At 39.3% G+C, this 16,898-nt stretch overlaps 1 protein-coding gene across 9 annotated transcripts in view; it reads right to left on the bottom strand.

The window, feature by feature from the left end:
* celf6 (CUGBP Elav-like family member 6) overlaps positions 1-16,898 on the bottom strand; it is a 141,034-nt gene that overhangs the window by 26,650 nt on the left and 97,486 nt on the right. For 3 of the 9 annotated variants that reach the window (XM_075464594.1, XM_075464588.1, XM_075464611.1), the window contains exons 4-7: positions 14,608-14,736; positions 10,719-10,798; positions 1,281-1,454; positions 299-446 (exon numbers count right to left, since the gene is read on the bottom strand). In XM_075464594.1, coding sequence (XP_075320709.1) covers positions 299-446; positions 1,281-1,454; positions 10,719-10,798; positions 14,608-14,736 — 531 coding nt within the window. The remainder of the gene's footprint in view (positions 1-298; positions 447-1,280; positions 1,455-10,718; positions 10,799-14,607; positions 14,737-16,898) is intronic. The other 6 variants (XM_075464599.1, XM_075464625.1, XM_075464619.1 and 3 more) reach the window with 6 other exon arrangements.

Genomic DNA, 16,898 nt, shown 5'->3' with positions numbered 1-16,898 from the left:
AGCATATAGAAATCCTTTACATCTTCTCCTGCCCCCCCTCACTCAGTACAAGGCTCTTCTTCCTTTAATTCAATGCTGAACGTCCCTGCTCTTACCCTGAAAATTAAGCCTACATCTTAAAAAATTCAACAAGGGCAACCGCAGAAAGACCTTGAATGAATATATTACTTGTACTTCTGTAATTCTTCCTAATGATGAAAATTATCTGGGAAAGCTGTAAAAAATGGAGAAAGAAAGAGACCCCCTGCATGAGTATCTCCGGTGTCAGTTGATGGTGCATCCATGTTAATGTACATACCTGATGATGGTGTCATGGGCGTAGCCACCAGGCCGTTGACATTGAAAGCTGCCATTTGCTGCATTTGCGCGGCAGCGATGGCTGCCATAGGGTTCAGGTAGGACCCTTGTGTTGCTGCCATCAGGGCTGCTTGCTGTTGCATCATCTGCTGTAGGATTAAAGAGCAGTGGGGAGAGAGGCGGATGGAGGGAAGGACAGAAAAGGAAAGGAGGGTGAAATAGCCGCAGGATCAGAGCATGTTTACTCTCACATCTCTGTTTGCTTGGCCCATGCCTTGTTCGTGAACAGAGTGATCTTTGTTGCCCCGCAGCTTTGCTTCAAAACTACTCCACGACTGCTCTGGCCTTGTGCTCATTACACTTACATAAGATAAAGGCTGTGTGGTGATGAGTTTAGGAAGCTGGAGTCTATGTATATCTATATGTTCTGTATATTTGTGTAAGGGAGTAAAAAAAAAAGGGTGGTTAAAGAGAGAGACTGTGTGCAAGTGGGCGATTCTCACCTGTCAGGGTGAGTTGTTAGCTACTGTGTGAGTGTAAAATCTCACAGATGCCAAACTCAGGCTGTGACTTTCATGTGTGAATATGAAATAAGGGTGGGGAACGGTGAACGGGTGTGCTCTTGGTTAATGCCATGCACCTCTTTTTGGGAAACGTGTTTTAGTGAAATGTTAAACAGGCAGGCCTGGGTTAGGAGTTGAAATTCTCTTACAAGTCAGGAAATATGGAAATGGAAATATGTGGTAGATGCTATATGTATTTAATATTGCTGGAAATTCATGATAATCAGCTTCCCTGGACAAAGAAGGGGATAAGAAGACACAGTATCAAAAAAGCTACAGTAATTTTGAGATCTTACTAGCCATTTAATAGTGTGAATCACTTTAGGTCTGTTCACTGGGAGAGTCACAAGCCTAGTGGGAGAGAGAGTGAGTTCAAACCTTAAATCACAATAGTTTTTGTTTTCCATTTTTAAAGCTCACCGTCTCCTCCCCCGCCGGGCTGAGACTTACAGCATGAGAGTAGGCGCCATAGGCCCCAAACTGGATGGTCATGGGACTGAAGATGCCGAGCTGGCCTGCCATCTGGTGCATCCTGCGCAGGGTCCTCTCCTTATCTGTGTCTGCAAATTTGACCACCAGGCTGGATGAGGCACCCTACAGGGACATGTGTATTTTACAAGGTTACTGAAATATGAAACTTGACTTCCATATTTAGTCATATTTTTGTATAGCCTACAGGTTCAGCTTTTGAGTTTTTATAATGTAAGTGGTCTTTATTGAAAAATACAGTTTTTATATTTATTTTTATAAAGAGTTATGAAGTTGATATTTAAAAGTAACAATAACATAAAATAAAAACATAAAATCAATTATTTAATTTAAGACTACTTTAAGATGACTACTTTCTATTAGTATTTAATTACCCTTCTAAAGAAATGATTATGTTTTTCTTTCCTTAGAATGAACCATTTATATGTATTAATGTTGTAGGTCCTTGTGTGTATGGGAGAACTATTATATTACCACCATACCATACTGTAGAAGAAGGATACTGTTCAGAGAGCCGCACAGAGATGGAATGCAGAGAAATGAGTGGCAGTATTACCACAAATTTTGGGGCTTATTGCATAAAAGTTGTTGGCCATGTATGTTGCTTGAAGAAACATGAACTTCTTGCAGCAGGATCTATCACAGACCCTTTACCTCCGCCCCTCTCCTTTTCTGATACACACAGGAGATATTCAGTCAGTGAGAAAAATCATAACCGTGCTTTACCATAGTTTTGGTAAGTGTCTTAATTGTAAATATCTGTTATCTTGTTCATTACAACCCTTTGAGTGGAAATCTTTTGATAACTTTTTCAAGTCATGTATATACTGTCACTTCCCATGTCAGATTCCCAAGCTCACAAGTTCAGTTTAAAGGCACAGTAGCACACATATTGTAAGTTCTGCAATAACATAAAGAAGCTCATGTGAGCTTGTACTAATTACAAAAGTGGTGTTCTAGTTAACATTCTTTACCCTGAAATCTGCACACATTTTAGTGTATTCAACAGTATGAATCAGACCACGATCAAAATATAGGTCATCTGGAGACAAACTGATGCATACCCTTTATGTTCTTTATTGTGTGATTAAAAATAGATTTCTCACAAATTTGCAATGTGCGTTCCAAAGAGAAACGACCTACAAAAACCTAATGCTTACAAAAATTATTCTCTCCTGTATCAGGTCTTCCACAAAAGTTATGAGTGTGAACTTTCTTCAGGAGATGAGACAGAGTGGTAATAACATGTTTAATTTCTATCATCTATCATCTATCATTCTATCATCAGAGTAATTTGCAACCCAGATTTTTAGACCTAATTTCTTAAAACCAAGATAACCAGTATGCACCTCTCTTGACTGCAGTCGTTTAGCTGTGAGCATTAAATGAGAGAATAGTGAGTGATATTTGCTTTTGTGAACTTTCCAACTCCACTGTATACACTGAGGGTGAACTGTGATCCTAAGCAGATCCCACAGGAGGCACAGTCCCTCACTGGTAAAGCTTCACTGAATACAGCACTGGGTAATTAGGTCTGACAAAAGCCTTTGGCATGTAGAGGGCGAAGTATTGACTAATGGCTCTTCCTTATGGCAGATATAGTTCCGTATTGATGTCCGTGCTCCTGAGTTTGCATCCAATTAAATAATTTGAGAGACAGAGACCAGAGTCCATTCCTCATGTGACATTCAGACAAAGAGAGAAAGGAGGAGTGTCTGTGAGTGAGAGGCAGATATAGAAAGAATGAAGGAGGTTGAAGACTCTGTCAGGCAGACAAATCAGCCACGGACACTGTCAAAAGGACCCGGCTCCTATTTAATTACAGGCAGTGTATGCTGGGAAAGAGCACCAAGTACCACCAGGACAGAAGGACAGAAACAGCCAGCGGCCAGTTAGGATATGATTAGTAAGATCATAAAAGTAAAGACACGGGGAAAGAAGGGCTCAATAATCACAACTTGGATTCATCATTCACAAAATCCCTCTTCTTGACAGGGTCAGTGCAAATGCAGGCTTTGATTAAAATTTGCATATTTTCTTTGACGTGTACTGTAGAAATGAAAAATGTCAGAGAACTGCAAGGAGCACATAGACTGACTAAGGCTGACTAGAGGGAGGGATGCTGCATTCACCTGTTTCCTGAACAGGATAGTTTTTGACTCTCTGTGTCAGAAATAGAAGCACGCAAAAAAGAGAAATAAAATGATCTGCCGGTCCAAGTTTAAGCTTGAGTCGCAATTTACACATGACACATGACTAAAGCAGAGCTTTCCAAACAGAAAATCATAGAAAGAAACAAACTTTTGCCCTGTGAAGGGGAATTTTTCTTTTCTTGGTAATTCCTACAAAAAATTACGTACTGCCTCTCTGATCTAGTCATGACTATGAAAACTAACCTTGCATAATAGCTCCAACATTCACCCTGCCTAAACTCAACATTGATTATTGATTTTTTAAAGGTCCTAAAAGGCAGTCATTATATTTTAAGCCATGCAATCCCCTAATCATTCATTTTACTCCACTCTGGATCTAATGTTTTCTGTTCTAAACTTATAATTATACATGTCCTAAATCAACAAGAAAGTAGTTCTTGTTTAGATTTTTTTGCAAGGAACCCAGGTTTAATGTCTCTCATAAACAGTCTATTAACACAACCAAGAAAATTTGTTGAGTGTAGATAACCATAAAGGAAAGCACCAGTATGGACCCCAGGGACAGTGCATCTTAGATGGGAACCTATCAGAGCCAGCCAGCACCTCACTTCAGGCCAGAGGAGACACATCTGGTGCTTCTCCCTTGGTGCCATTTCAATTAGTTAAATCAATACTCAGATATGCCGGCGTTAACGGCACCATTTTTCCCTTCTCTAATTTGATTTAATTCCACCTCCTGACCTTGTTTTTTTATTTGTCAACTTTGTAGGCCAGTTGAAGAGACTGGGCTGTTGGATTTAATGAGGCTGGCACTGAGCAAACATCTTCCTCCAGCGTTGTTGTTCAACCCGGATCACAGCGGCCTGGCATTTAGATTCGCTCATTTTCTGCTTTGTGTGTCTGTGTTTTTTTTTATATTCATTTAAAACCTCATGAAGAATGCATTGTGAGCATCATAACTGTGAAAGCCCGGGGCTGCCTGTATTCACTCCACCGTGACTCAAGATTAGGCGAGTCTGGCCTGGTCTAGTTTCTCCCAGCAAAGTGCTCTGGCTTACACAGCAGCACAGGAGGAGACCCTCTCCGCAGTGTCTCTACTGAATGGTTTTGGCAGCATCTCTAAAACTCTACCACAGCCTCTGCAGGTGTTGACCGCAGTGAGACTCATGTCGGTACCAAACATTTCTGACTATCTAGCAAAAAAAATATCCTTTAGAAAAAATGTCTCATCTCTAAACAGTAGAATTTCATATTCTCACATCTACATGTAAGGCAGACTGAAGAACAGATGAAAGGTCTAATGAGACAAGAAGATTTCAGAGTATGAGCCTTTTTACAGGCCAAGAGTTCCCATCCATATAAAGGAAGAGAAGAAGGGGATAAGTAATGAAGGAACAGGTGGTGGCAAACAACAAGCACTGGATGCAAAGCAGATCCTACTCACTGGCAGCAGAAAATCACTAGCTGACAAACAAACAGAATAATAACCTCCAACAGCATGACTCCTATACCTGGAGAGAAAATGAATTTGCTGAATTTGATAAGGGCCAACAGGGGAGCCGTCACTTTTGACAGGTACAACTAAGGAATTTGTCACAGGTTCAAAAACTAATCTAATTTCTTGAACAACACACTTGACTTTTGAAAATCTCCATTATTGGATTTTGTATAGAGCTCAAAATGTGTAGATAGTAGAAGGCACAATGGTAATTGAGGGATTAGAACACAACTACAGCAGTGAAATGGCATAATGCTTTTATCTCCATATTACTGTGATAGAAAGACACTGTTGTGAAGCGTCTACGCACAAGTAAACAGACGCTTATTTTCTATTCTCTATGGAGGCTTAATTCAATACAATATAACAAATGTGTCCTATGAACCATCTTTCACCAGTATTTGAAGCTACTGTGGAAGCTACTTTTAAAGTCCTAGTATATATTAATCACAGAGAGAGTCCTCTGTGTTTATCAAAATTGTACATTTAAAGGTTTTTCCCATGAAAAAAAATTACTTAAGTATGACCACACCTTTGTCTTTATTCAGTAAACTGAGATCTATGGAAATGTTCATCTGACTCCGCCAACATCTCCCTTTGCCTGCAGCAGCTATCAACAAGGCTGAGTTCCTACGATGAGCACCCCCTAGCCTCTGGCTAACTTTTCATCATAGCTTGGACTACCTTCTCATTTCTGCACAGTTCCTGAAACATAGTTGTACAACTCTACCGCTCAAGTAGTCAGTCATCTGTGTAGGACATCCAGGCTGTCTGACCTCACTTTTCTGAGACTGTAGATGCTGCTCTGCTGATTTAAAGCAGAAATCCCCAGTGATGGCTGATATTGTTCATATTCATCTTGTAAAACAATATTTGGATGTGTTAACATGGTTAAAAGCTTAACTTTAAGATGAGGAGGACTTTAAATAACAATTGACGCTTCCCCAATTGTCTTGGCTTATTATAGATCTAAGAAACTAATATTATCAATTGAGGATTTTTTAGAAATTAATTCAATAGTCCATGAGTTTGTTTGGTAATTGGCTGCACCCTCTGTGCCCTTTCTGAACCCTGCTGCATCTCTGTAAGCCTTCTGGAAAGACAGTCTCTCATTTGCAGTGGAATAAACAGACCTGGTGTAGCCTCCCTTCATATTATTACAGAGGCCTGTCTGGCTGCAACTGCTTCCATGCTACCAAAAGACACATGAAAACATTTACATTGATACAAAAGTTTTAACTTGCTGGATATTAAAAAAAAAAAATAAGCTCATGAATGTCTGTTTTCACCTCAATACATAAGGAGCACAAAAAAAGCAAAAGTCATTGTTATTCATTACATATAGTCCAAGGCTGCTGATATCTTGCATGTGTCATTCGATGAACTGTGTTTTGCACTGACAGTGTTCTCTGGCTTGGTCTTATCTCTCATTAATCCAGAGCTATAGTATCACAAACAAGCACACTCTTGTTGCTGCCAGCATTGGAAAACTCCACAGGCCCTGCCAGCCACGCTGTGACACCAAACATGACAATGTCTGCAATTTGCTGGGTGTTGTGTGCCTGCCCCGGGGTTTGCCATTTGAAGTTTTGCCACCTGTGCCTCTGCAGCCTTACAGTAAATCAACAGCTGAACCAGTGAGCATGCCTGCTCTGTGCTCAATCACCTTTTAAGTTAATTTTGGAAGCACCTGCAATCTGCAATAAACATCAATTAAAGTTGTAACCCCATAGATCAGCACATGCCCTTTGGTGACATCCCTTGACCTTAAGCTTCATTAAAGCCTTTCATTGTGGGCCAATGGGTTTTGGTGCAGGTATTATTTATGGCACGTGGGTGTATGTGTGTATGTGTAAGTGCCAGGTAACACAGATGCTGTCGAGAGAGCATTAAGAGGAAAAGAAAGACAGAGTGAGAGAAACTCTTTGTTCAGGGTTCATTCAGACCTCACAGCTGGCAGCAAGCACTGTGCGGAGTAGCCCACTCTCTGAATCCTGCCTCCTGTTAGGCTGTTCTTGACGACATGTGGCAGAGATATTATCCAAATTAACTGCACCCCCCATCGGTACTAAAGCTTTAGTTGGATACTAATGGCCACCTTGCCTATTAATCTGAGAGAAAGTTGGATTTGGGGAGACGAAGATAACAGGTGCAGGGATAAAGGGAGAGAGCTACGTTTAATATAGATTATTAATGAACTTTTGTCTCTCTCTTGATCCAACCTCAGTCTCTTTGGGGCTCCATATGTTGCCTTGGACAGTTCATCTGCACGAGACCTCAGGTGGCTCAGTGGCCTGATCTAATACAACTGTGCCTGAGCAACTAGACAAGAGTAGTCAGGATGAGCAAAATACCAATCAAAACACAGCCTCACAAGAGTCAATTATGTAAATCTGCTGGATGTAAACATATTCTATTGATTTAGTCAACAAGATATTTTGAGGAGCGGATGAATATCCTGATTAGACTCAAATTTCAGTAAGAGGCCTGTCATAATTTTGTAAGATCAGTGTGCTGCACGATTATTTCTTGGCTCATCGTCCACTCCTTATCAAATTTTGGCCCTCATGGTTCACTTGCCAAGAAACTTTGGCGTCTGCTGTACACAACAACCACACACAGTAAACTGACTCTACCACTTATTTCTCCCCCTCACTACCTCAATGTAATGCAAAATGAGGCGGCATCAAAAAGATGTGTAAATTACATCTGGCTTCCAGGACACTATCTGGCTGCCAGGAAGCATTCGTAAATATTTATTGCGGAACATCAGTAAAATGTGTGAAGGTGCGGATGCCTGCCAGAAAGAGGGGGTGCTCATGTGTGTGTCCAGCTGTGTAGCACTGGCAGCAAGATGCTTGGTAAATCATAATTTCTTTAACTGCAGGTTTTTTTTGGCCATGATCAAGCCAAACAAAAGAAGACCAATTCATGATGAACTTTTGGTTGAAAAGAGAAGTTTGGTACCTTCTTTATTTGAAAGTTTTTAAAAATCAGCACCTACAACAGCTATTTTATGCATCTCATAAATACTATATATCAAACTGTGTAAAGTGTTTAGACTTATAACCAAACACAAGTGCCCTATTCTGTCTATGAAATGAATGACTCTCATGAATTCTGAATTACAAGTGGTAATGTAACTAGTGTTGAGAGAACGACATTAGTCTACAACATATCAGGATAAACATTTACAGTCCTCGAAAGATGATAACCATGCATTGATAAATAAATGTAGAAAAGCCTAAAGTTAAATGAGAGCTGATGAACTTCAATTTTCCAACAACATAATGATGATAAGGGATACAATATGAAATATCAGGAAGCATTTAAGTGAGCAAAAGCAGCTTATTAATCTGACCTCATTTTGAAGATCCATGCTAACTCTAGGGTGTTATTATTATAGACTTACTTGTTAACCTGCCCTCTAGAGTCAGTAATGAAGCTTCTCCTGATAAGTATTTTCAAGAGTTTTGAATGTTTGATATTCTTGAACAAAAAGTCAAAGGCCAAACTGTCACTGGTAATAATTTGGATTTGGGAAGCTATTTCAAAGTCAAGTCTGAGAGAAAGTTTGACTTTTGTGAAGCCCTTTACCTACTATCCTTATTAAAAAACTGTTCAGCTGTACTTTTTTGTCTGTCTCTTACACTATGGTGAGTAGTTGAGTTTATTTTTAGAATGTGATGTTGGTAGTTCAAATAAGGTTTTTACTTTTTCTCGACAAAAATGTTCACACAAATAAAAGTTTCAAGTCTTACTCTCAGTAGAACTGTAAGTCAGTTTTCATTCCAATTTGATTTAATTCATTTTCGCATTTCTTTTTAAATCGCAGCACATGTGCAGGATTCTACTGGAAAGTATCAAATGCTACAGGAAAAAGTTGCACTCTTACTTTTGCATGGGTATATTGTGATGCAAAAAGTCCAACCTCTTTAGCTGTTTTTATAATTGAAAGACAGATTTGTGTACAACCTGACATCTGTAGCTGGAACTACCACAAACGTGCTTTTGAGTTTGAATATCTGGTGGCAAATTTTGCTGGTTGTTGTTTTTCTTTTTCAAAACTATTGTGTTCAGCCATACAAGTTGCAGTCACAAAATTGCACAGGAGCATAGTTTAGATTCCAGTGGAACATTGCTTTGAACATGAGTTTGGTCTTGCCCATGGTTACTGAGTACTGAAGAGTGCTGGAAGATGGGGGGCAAGGAATTTAATAATCATCAAAACAAAGGTGCAGTTTAAGATGGGTGTAGAAAGAGAACGCATGGTTGCTGTGACTGATGTCATTCAATGGCAAGTTGATATTTTGTAATAGAAAAAAAAAAGAAAACTAATTATTGTCCACCTGGATTGAATAACTTGTTGCAGTGATGTAATTCATGTAATGTCACAAATTTCAGGTTAAGGAAATAATATAAATAAGTAATTTCCTTAAAACCATTTGCCCACATATCATTAAGTACAGTGATCAGATATGTCACCCTCTTTTTTTGCACTTCTTTCAGATATAGCTTTTTCTCTAGCCCTCCATTTGATCGGGTATTTTTTGTGTCACTCCCATCATCTATCTTATAGCTCATGTCATTAAAGTTGCAACTGGGTGTCTTTTGGCAGCTTTCTATTGGCATCTTCACAGTCAACACAAAATCAATAGACAGCTAAAAGCGGAGTAAACTGCCTGAAAACCTTATTTAATACACATTAAATACTTATAGCATTACTCGAAGCATTACTATAAGTGTACTATAATTACTCTCATAATCTTACATTTCCTTCTTGTTTATGTAGTTTACAGTGAGTGGAAACCATCCATTCTTCATACTTGCTTTAGCCTGTTCAGAGTTGTGAGGGACTAGAGCCTACTGCAGCATTTATAGGGTGAGCAGAGAATACATTGAACCATGTCACTGAGAAAACCATTGCATGCACATAGACAACATGTAACCGAGAGACACCATCCAGGGTTCGAACTAGGAAACTTCATGCTATGAGGCAATTGTGTCTATCAGATGAAAAAAAATGGAATGGTATGCATGATTATAGATTTAACTGTAGTAGGAAATCTTCAAACCATAATAATCTGTGTCAGCAATAGCCCTTGATATCCATCTTTGGTTGGGCTCCAGTTTAAATGCCAGAGAATATTTAATTAATCTTCAACAGGTGGCAAGAAAGAGGTCTACAATAGATGGTCATTTTCTTCAGGAAAAGGTAGTAGGGAAATTAATAGCTCACACAGTATAAAACAATATGAGCTAAATCCTCTCTCTGGGTTAGGTTTCATGTAGCTTCACATGTTATGTGTGCCGGGATAAGCAATTACAAATACACTAGTTGATATGCATTATTGAACGTGCTGCAATACAGAACCAATACAGGAAATCATTCCTGTTCACCACAGTAGCCTAACATAAAGAATCTCCATAATGACTACTTGGTCTTGTTTTGTTCTTGGATAATTTTGTTTCTTCTTTTGGTCAATAATATTCTAATAACTATAGTAATAGTTACTAGTAACAATCTAATTTCCTCTTGGGTTTAAAAAAGGAACATAGAATTTGATTCAGTTTAACTCAATTGTATGTTTCTTTGAAGTGCAGAAAAAGTGAAACAGGCAGCCAGCTGGCAGTCCATATTCCTTGAAAAACTTTCTCCAAAACTAGAGAGAACTAATGGGATGTAATGACAGCACAGGCAATGATTGTTGTACTTACAGGCATTGTTTGCCCACCATGCAAGCTGTTGATGGCGGCTTGCGCTTCTGCATGGCTGGAGAACTTCACAAATGCACAGCCTGTAAACACAGAGAAAGAGAGGGGCAAATTAACAAGATGGCCTTGACTATCTGGGGGAAATACCATTCATTACCATTGTTTTTATGTCATCTGGTTTGTAAATATATTCTGCCATTTGTGTGTTGAGTGCATGATTTGCAGTAAATCAGTCTGATTATGTGGAAGGCGTTAGCTGCTTGGAACACTCTGCTCCCTGCCTATTTTTAATTTGACCCTCTTCACTCTGAGTATGGAGCATAAGGCATTCACTATTCTCACTTGTTTGTAATTATTAATCTGTTTAATATTTACACACTGTGATTTGTGTTCAGTCACTCTTAAAACAGATTATGATGATAAAGGCATACCATTCTAATCTGCCCATCTAACCAAATCTTTGCTCTTGCATACAATTTCAGAAGGAATGGAATGGAGGGTAAGGAAGAGGCATTCAAATCATCTTAGATTTGTTGAGTTGTTATTGCACAAAAGGAAAATCAACAGAAAATGTTGGCCAGATGACAAGAGAGCAGGCATTATCTGCATCATTCTTGAGCCACATGGGATTAACAAATCAAATGACAGTGGAAGCAATTCAAGTTGATAATGATGTACACTGTGAGTTTTCAACAAACACATTTGGACCACATCATCAAACAGTGTATAAGTGTGTAGGTAAGAACAGGAACTAAACTAATATACCATAAAGAGAAAGCTAGTGACCTGGAATGCAGTGGAACTGAAATGTGGTAATTTCCCAAAAGCCATTAAATTATAACAAGAGATATTTCTTTCAGCTTTATGGTTGTCACAGACTTCACAGGGTATTCTGTTATGTCCTATTCTTATCCTTGCCTTCAGGTAGCTCATGTGTTAAGTCAAGAGATATCTCATTAACAAACTCAGGCATTAATTCTACCCACTTTTCATTAATTGAATAGCACCGGTGACTAAGAACAAGACAGGCTTTTCCAGAGTTCAGTCCTTGTTTTTTTATGGACTCCTCATGCCTATTAAAATGTTTACATATATTAAATAGTTACTTTATATGACTGACTTAGTTGTCATAATTAATTTGAATTACAATCACTGATAGGAAAGTCAAGGAGATATTCTGTGTCTGACATTAGTTCTTTCAACATCTCAGGAGTCAGCTTCACCTTCTAGACAAACAAACTAATAATTTTCAGACAAAATCAAAGACTTTTAAGGGCAGACAGTGCAGCATGTGTGCATTCAATGAAAGACAGTTTCTACCTTTACTCAAGACTTTGTGTCCACATTCAAACCACATGGTAAAAGGTAAGCATTTGAAGTCGTTCCGTACGGAAATCTGGTGAGTGGTAAAAGCCATGTGTTTTCTGTGCTGTTAAATACCCTCAAAGCTGTATAGATCTACAGAGGCAAACAGATGAGTCAAAGAAGCCTTTGATTCTGTCACAGCACTCAAGCACCCTTTTACTTTACTTGAATGCCCCTCTGGGTAGAGGCAGGAAAGGTCTTCATTTGTCGAGCTGAAATGCACAGGGCTCCTGTGTACCATCTGACTGCAACTCTGTCTTTGAAGGAGCAAACATATCTAACTTTTGTAGTGGGAATGATTAAGGGGGAGTTTGATTTTGGAAAATCCATTTGACTTTTTAAGCCAAAGTAACGGGCTATTGGTTTCTTAATGAGGCTATTACATATTGTACCACTCTCCCAGTAATACCAGCAACAACCAAATAGAGCAGACACCCATAACTGCAGGGCTTGGCTTACACATCTCATGTTGAACATGCAATGTTCTCATATTTCTTGTGAAAAACAGTGCAAAGGCCTTAATTTTTCAGACCTGAAAATAAGTTACGGGACAAAAAGCACAGCTTAGCAAAAAAACTAGAAGTACTATAGCATCGTGCATTATAGTGCACTTTTGAGAGTTTGAATTTGATGGCCTCAGAATGAGTTGGAAAAAGGAAAAAAGAAGAGAGCTTGTATTGCTTTCAACGAGAGAATCTGCACTGCCTTTTGAATTCCCGAGGTTATAATATGTATGCATGAATTCCATCCCTCTGGATGGGTGACATTTATAACACAACTTAATTATATACCTAAAAGCCATCTCTCTATTATTCCTGACAATTCGGTGGCTCTATTCAACTCTGGCAGCAAGTGTTGCACTTTGAAAGTACTTTGAGGAGCAGTGCCATAGAGAGATGGATGTTAAACTTCTCGGCCTTTTTATTGGGTGAAGAGGGGTGCTGAAAAGCCTCTGAGTAGCATAAATTTACATCAACAGGGGACAAAGCCTCAACCATGGAACTGATAGCACTGTCAATTTCAAGGTCTGTCTCATTCAAATTACGGAAACCTCATCCCAAGCGAGGCGGTTGGCAAAATAATTTGCCGTAACATCCCGTAATGATTGCGTGGGACTGTTGCACAGGGAGTGATAGAACCAGATACCTATATATATGAGACCTTTGTCTGGTTGTGGCATTCGAAGTTAACGTTCCTCTACGGTTTTTCCATTTCATAGCAGTGGAACTTGAAGAAAAGGGAATGATCAAGTAAGTGATATTAGAGACAAATACCAAATAAGCCAATGTATGGCATGTGATGAGTTGCAGTTTGGGGTGCAAGAGGGTCAAAAGGGGAGTAAGATCCTGTCTAATACAGCAGCATGGGCTTTATTTCATTTTATGCGATGTCAATCAGCTTGAGGCATCTGAGCAGACAGAAAGAGAGGGAGCTGGAAAAGAGAGATGGCAAAGGAAGGAAAAAGCCATGGAGGTAGTGGGCTGGGGGGGTGACACAGAGCACTACACGCAGGTTTAACAGGAAGTGGAACAGATGTAGACATAGATAGGTGTGTGGTTCAGTATAGCCAGGCTTTATTTTTGATACTCTCAGAAGGATTTGCAACATCGCACATTATCAACTCCTGTGTCTCGCCTTCTACACAGCCCTCTCAAACGTTCAGAAGCTGCATATAGAAGAATAAATCATAGTCACCAGAGAGGAAGAAGGGGTATAGGTTCAGAATAATATCGTGGGAATTCTCATTCCAAATGTGGCTGAGACTGAGACTGAGATGAATAAAATGATGATCCAGAGCCTTTTGTACTCTCAGAATAGTCTCGCCTACATCACACATATTGCAGCCATCTTTAATTTGACCACGCTTTATTAACCAAATAGCACATAAGCCACAGACAAGAATGCATGAGATGTTCTTGAATGCAGGCAAATCTGACACTCAGTGAGTGACAGCAGCAAATCCCAGAGCCTCGCTGCTTTATTTACAGTAGGACATTATCGTCCAATAGCGTCTATCGGGAGGGATGATGGGAATGTGGGAAACAAACACAATTACACCCCATGCTTTTCACATAACAGGAAGAGGAGGAGGAGAGGGGTGCGCAGAAAGATGAAGGTGTTGTGGGAGTACAAACCCAGGGGGAGAGGAGCTGCTGTGATGAAGAGACAACGTAAGAGGAAGATCGGGAAAGAAAGACGGAAGAGGAGAGGAGTAAGTGATGGGGTGAGAACAAAAAATGGAAAGGAAATATAAAAGTAGTGAAAAAGGAAAGTGGGAAGAAGGAGGTGTTACAGCAATGTGACAATGAGGTATGAGAGAAAAACAAGTGCGACACGTAAGAGGCACTGGAAATAAAACGAACAGCTCAAGGGGAAGATGAGCTATTCAGAGCAGAGAGCATCACAGACAATGTCAATGAGAGCAGCACAGGTGAAGCATGGCTCTAAAAATGTAAAGCGCACAAACAACACAAGACTTAAGAGGACAGACGGGGAGGAGAAGAGTGGGAGATGTGTGGGCTCTGACCCTTACTGGCCCCATCAGGCCCTCGAAGGACGGTGCACTCCTCAATCTGGCCGAAGGTCTCGAACAGCCGCCGGACATCGTCCTCGCTCTGCTGCTTGCCGAGCATTCCCACAAACAGCTTCCTGTCTTCTGGATTGGAAGGGAGAAAGGGGAGGAAGACAAAAGAGAAGAAAGATATGCTACAGCTGATGGCACCATTCTGTAGAACTGAGAGAAACTTGTGCAATTCACAACCCCCAACCCTTCTTTTTATCAGCAGTCTGCTGTGTTGTTGCTGCTGCCGTTGTTACTGTTGTTGATCTTACTGCTGTGGTGTTCCACCCCACCCTGGTATGAGGGTGATATATTCCTGTATCCAGTGAGCTATTCAAGTCTGCTACAGTGATGTTTGATACAGATAAAGTTAGGAGTGCGGTGGATTTCAGGTAAAGGTAAAGAGAGAATGGAAATATTTTGCTCTGGTAGACAAACTCTTTGATCGTCTGAAAGGGAACACGGAACAACGGCATGTACATTTTTTCATCACCAAAATAGTAGGCATCATAATAAACAAGAGTAAACTCTATGTGAAAGACGAGCAATGAATATCGGGAGGAGTTTTCAAAGCCTTCTCACATTTGTAGCATGTTGTAAGATAAAAGTAAAACATATAACATTGACAGTCTCAGTCAGGGTGTGCTGTTTTCCTTTCTATCTTTTTCCATCTGCTAAACATTCTGTTTTAGATGCTATGTAAAATGTGTAGTTTGGAGACAAAGTTAAAGCCACTCATATATCTATTACATGTATAACTATAAAAGCGTCTATGTTTGTGGACAAAAACTTGAATCTCAATAAATACCTAATGAAGTGTTTCAGTAAGAAGATGGTTTTCAGACTTATCATTTTCTAACTGCTACAAATAAAACCAGAATTAACTGGATTCACAAAGTGCAGTGGAATAAAAGAAAGATTAATTTTGTATATGTGTTACATAATTTTGCATTCATTATCTGCCGTGAAGAGGAGATATTATTTCTGCGTTACTTTTTCTTCCACCCTTGTGATGGAAAATGATGTATGAGAAAAGTAAGGCAAGATATTTTGAAGCTACTATCAAAATTTCTTATGCCTCGCAATAAATGAATGTCAATGTATTAAAGTTTGTAGTTCATGGAAATAGAATAGAATAGAAAAATACTTTATTGACATTTATTCATAACCCCCAACTAAATATTTATGTAATGGTGTTATTAGCTATTTTACTTTTTACTCGTTGAAATACCTTATTTTTTACAGTAAAATATGTAAATATATCAGATAGATCCGACTTCGTTGTGGTCATCAAACTCCCTTAAAAAAACATACTAGGAAAAAAAATTACTCCTTTTATTAGGATTCTTTTATTTTGATTCTCAAATTTTCCCTACAGTTGGTCATGACTGTTTCACAGTTCCATGAAGAAAGATAAGCAAATCGAAGCTAAAAGTTTTAATATTTCCTCAAACCCACTTAATTATACCTCTCTCTTTTAGAAATTAGCCAAAAACAACCACTTTACCAGGACTTTATAATGCAGTAAAAAACAAGACTTCAGTGAATTTAAAAAAAGAAAGAAAAAACATCCTGAAACTGCTAAGTGTTAGAAATGAATCACAAAATTATCATTCTGACTTTCAGCTGACAGCTTTTTTAAAGTTTACACAAAGCAGTTACAGCTTGGTGGTGAAAGTGGGAGATTAAGAGAGAAATCCCCATTTTACAGTTAGAATAGTACTTGATTGTAGAGGGATTTAACATCTTAAAGGACAATGAAAACCAGCTTTTCCTAATTTTTTAACAAGTACTCAATGTGAGACAAATTTAAAGGGCTGCTCTTTTTTCAACTTTGAAGGGCAATTCTATCTTTACCAATCTCCCAACTACTATTCCATGTCCTTGTCCTGCCTGAGCTCCAAAAAGGGGTTCTCATACTCAGATGTATGGACTCTATACCACAAAATTCTCAAAAGTCAGGAACCTGGATTTTTCTAATTAATCTTCCCAGTGCTCTGGCATTAGACAGAGCATTCATCTTCTTTACATCTCTTACATTATGCATCTGCTATTCCTCTGTGTTGTGGAAGGAAATGGCTACTAGCAAGAACCTATCGCCAGGACTGATGGAAAGTGGCAGGAAGAGGAAGAAGAGTTTATTGGAAATGACACTGTTGATCTTCAGTGTGAGTCATTTGACTGGTAGGGAGCAGGCGAGAAGTGGGGAGGAGCGGAAGGCAACAGCATCACCTGGGCCTCGACAGATGTGACGCCTC

Source organism: Odontesthes bonariensis, chromosome 1 (genome assembly GCF_027942865.1).
Source record: "Odontesthes bonariensis isolate fOdoBon6 chromosome 1, fOdoBon6.hap1, whole genome shotgun sequence".
Taxonomy (NCBI): domain Eukaryota; kingdom Metazoa; phylum Chordata; class Actinopteri; order Atheriniformes; family Atherinopsidae; genus Odontesthes; species Odontesthes bonariensis.
Note: the sequence above shows the minus strand (reverse complement) of the source record. Positions and strands in the feature narration are given on the sequence as shown.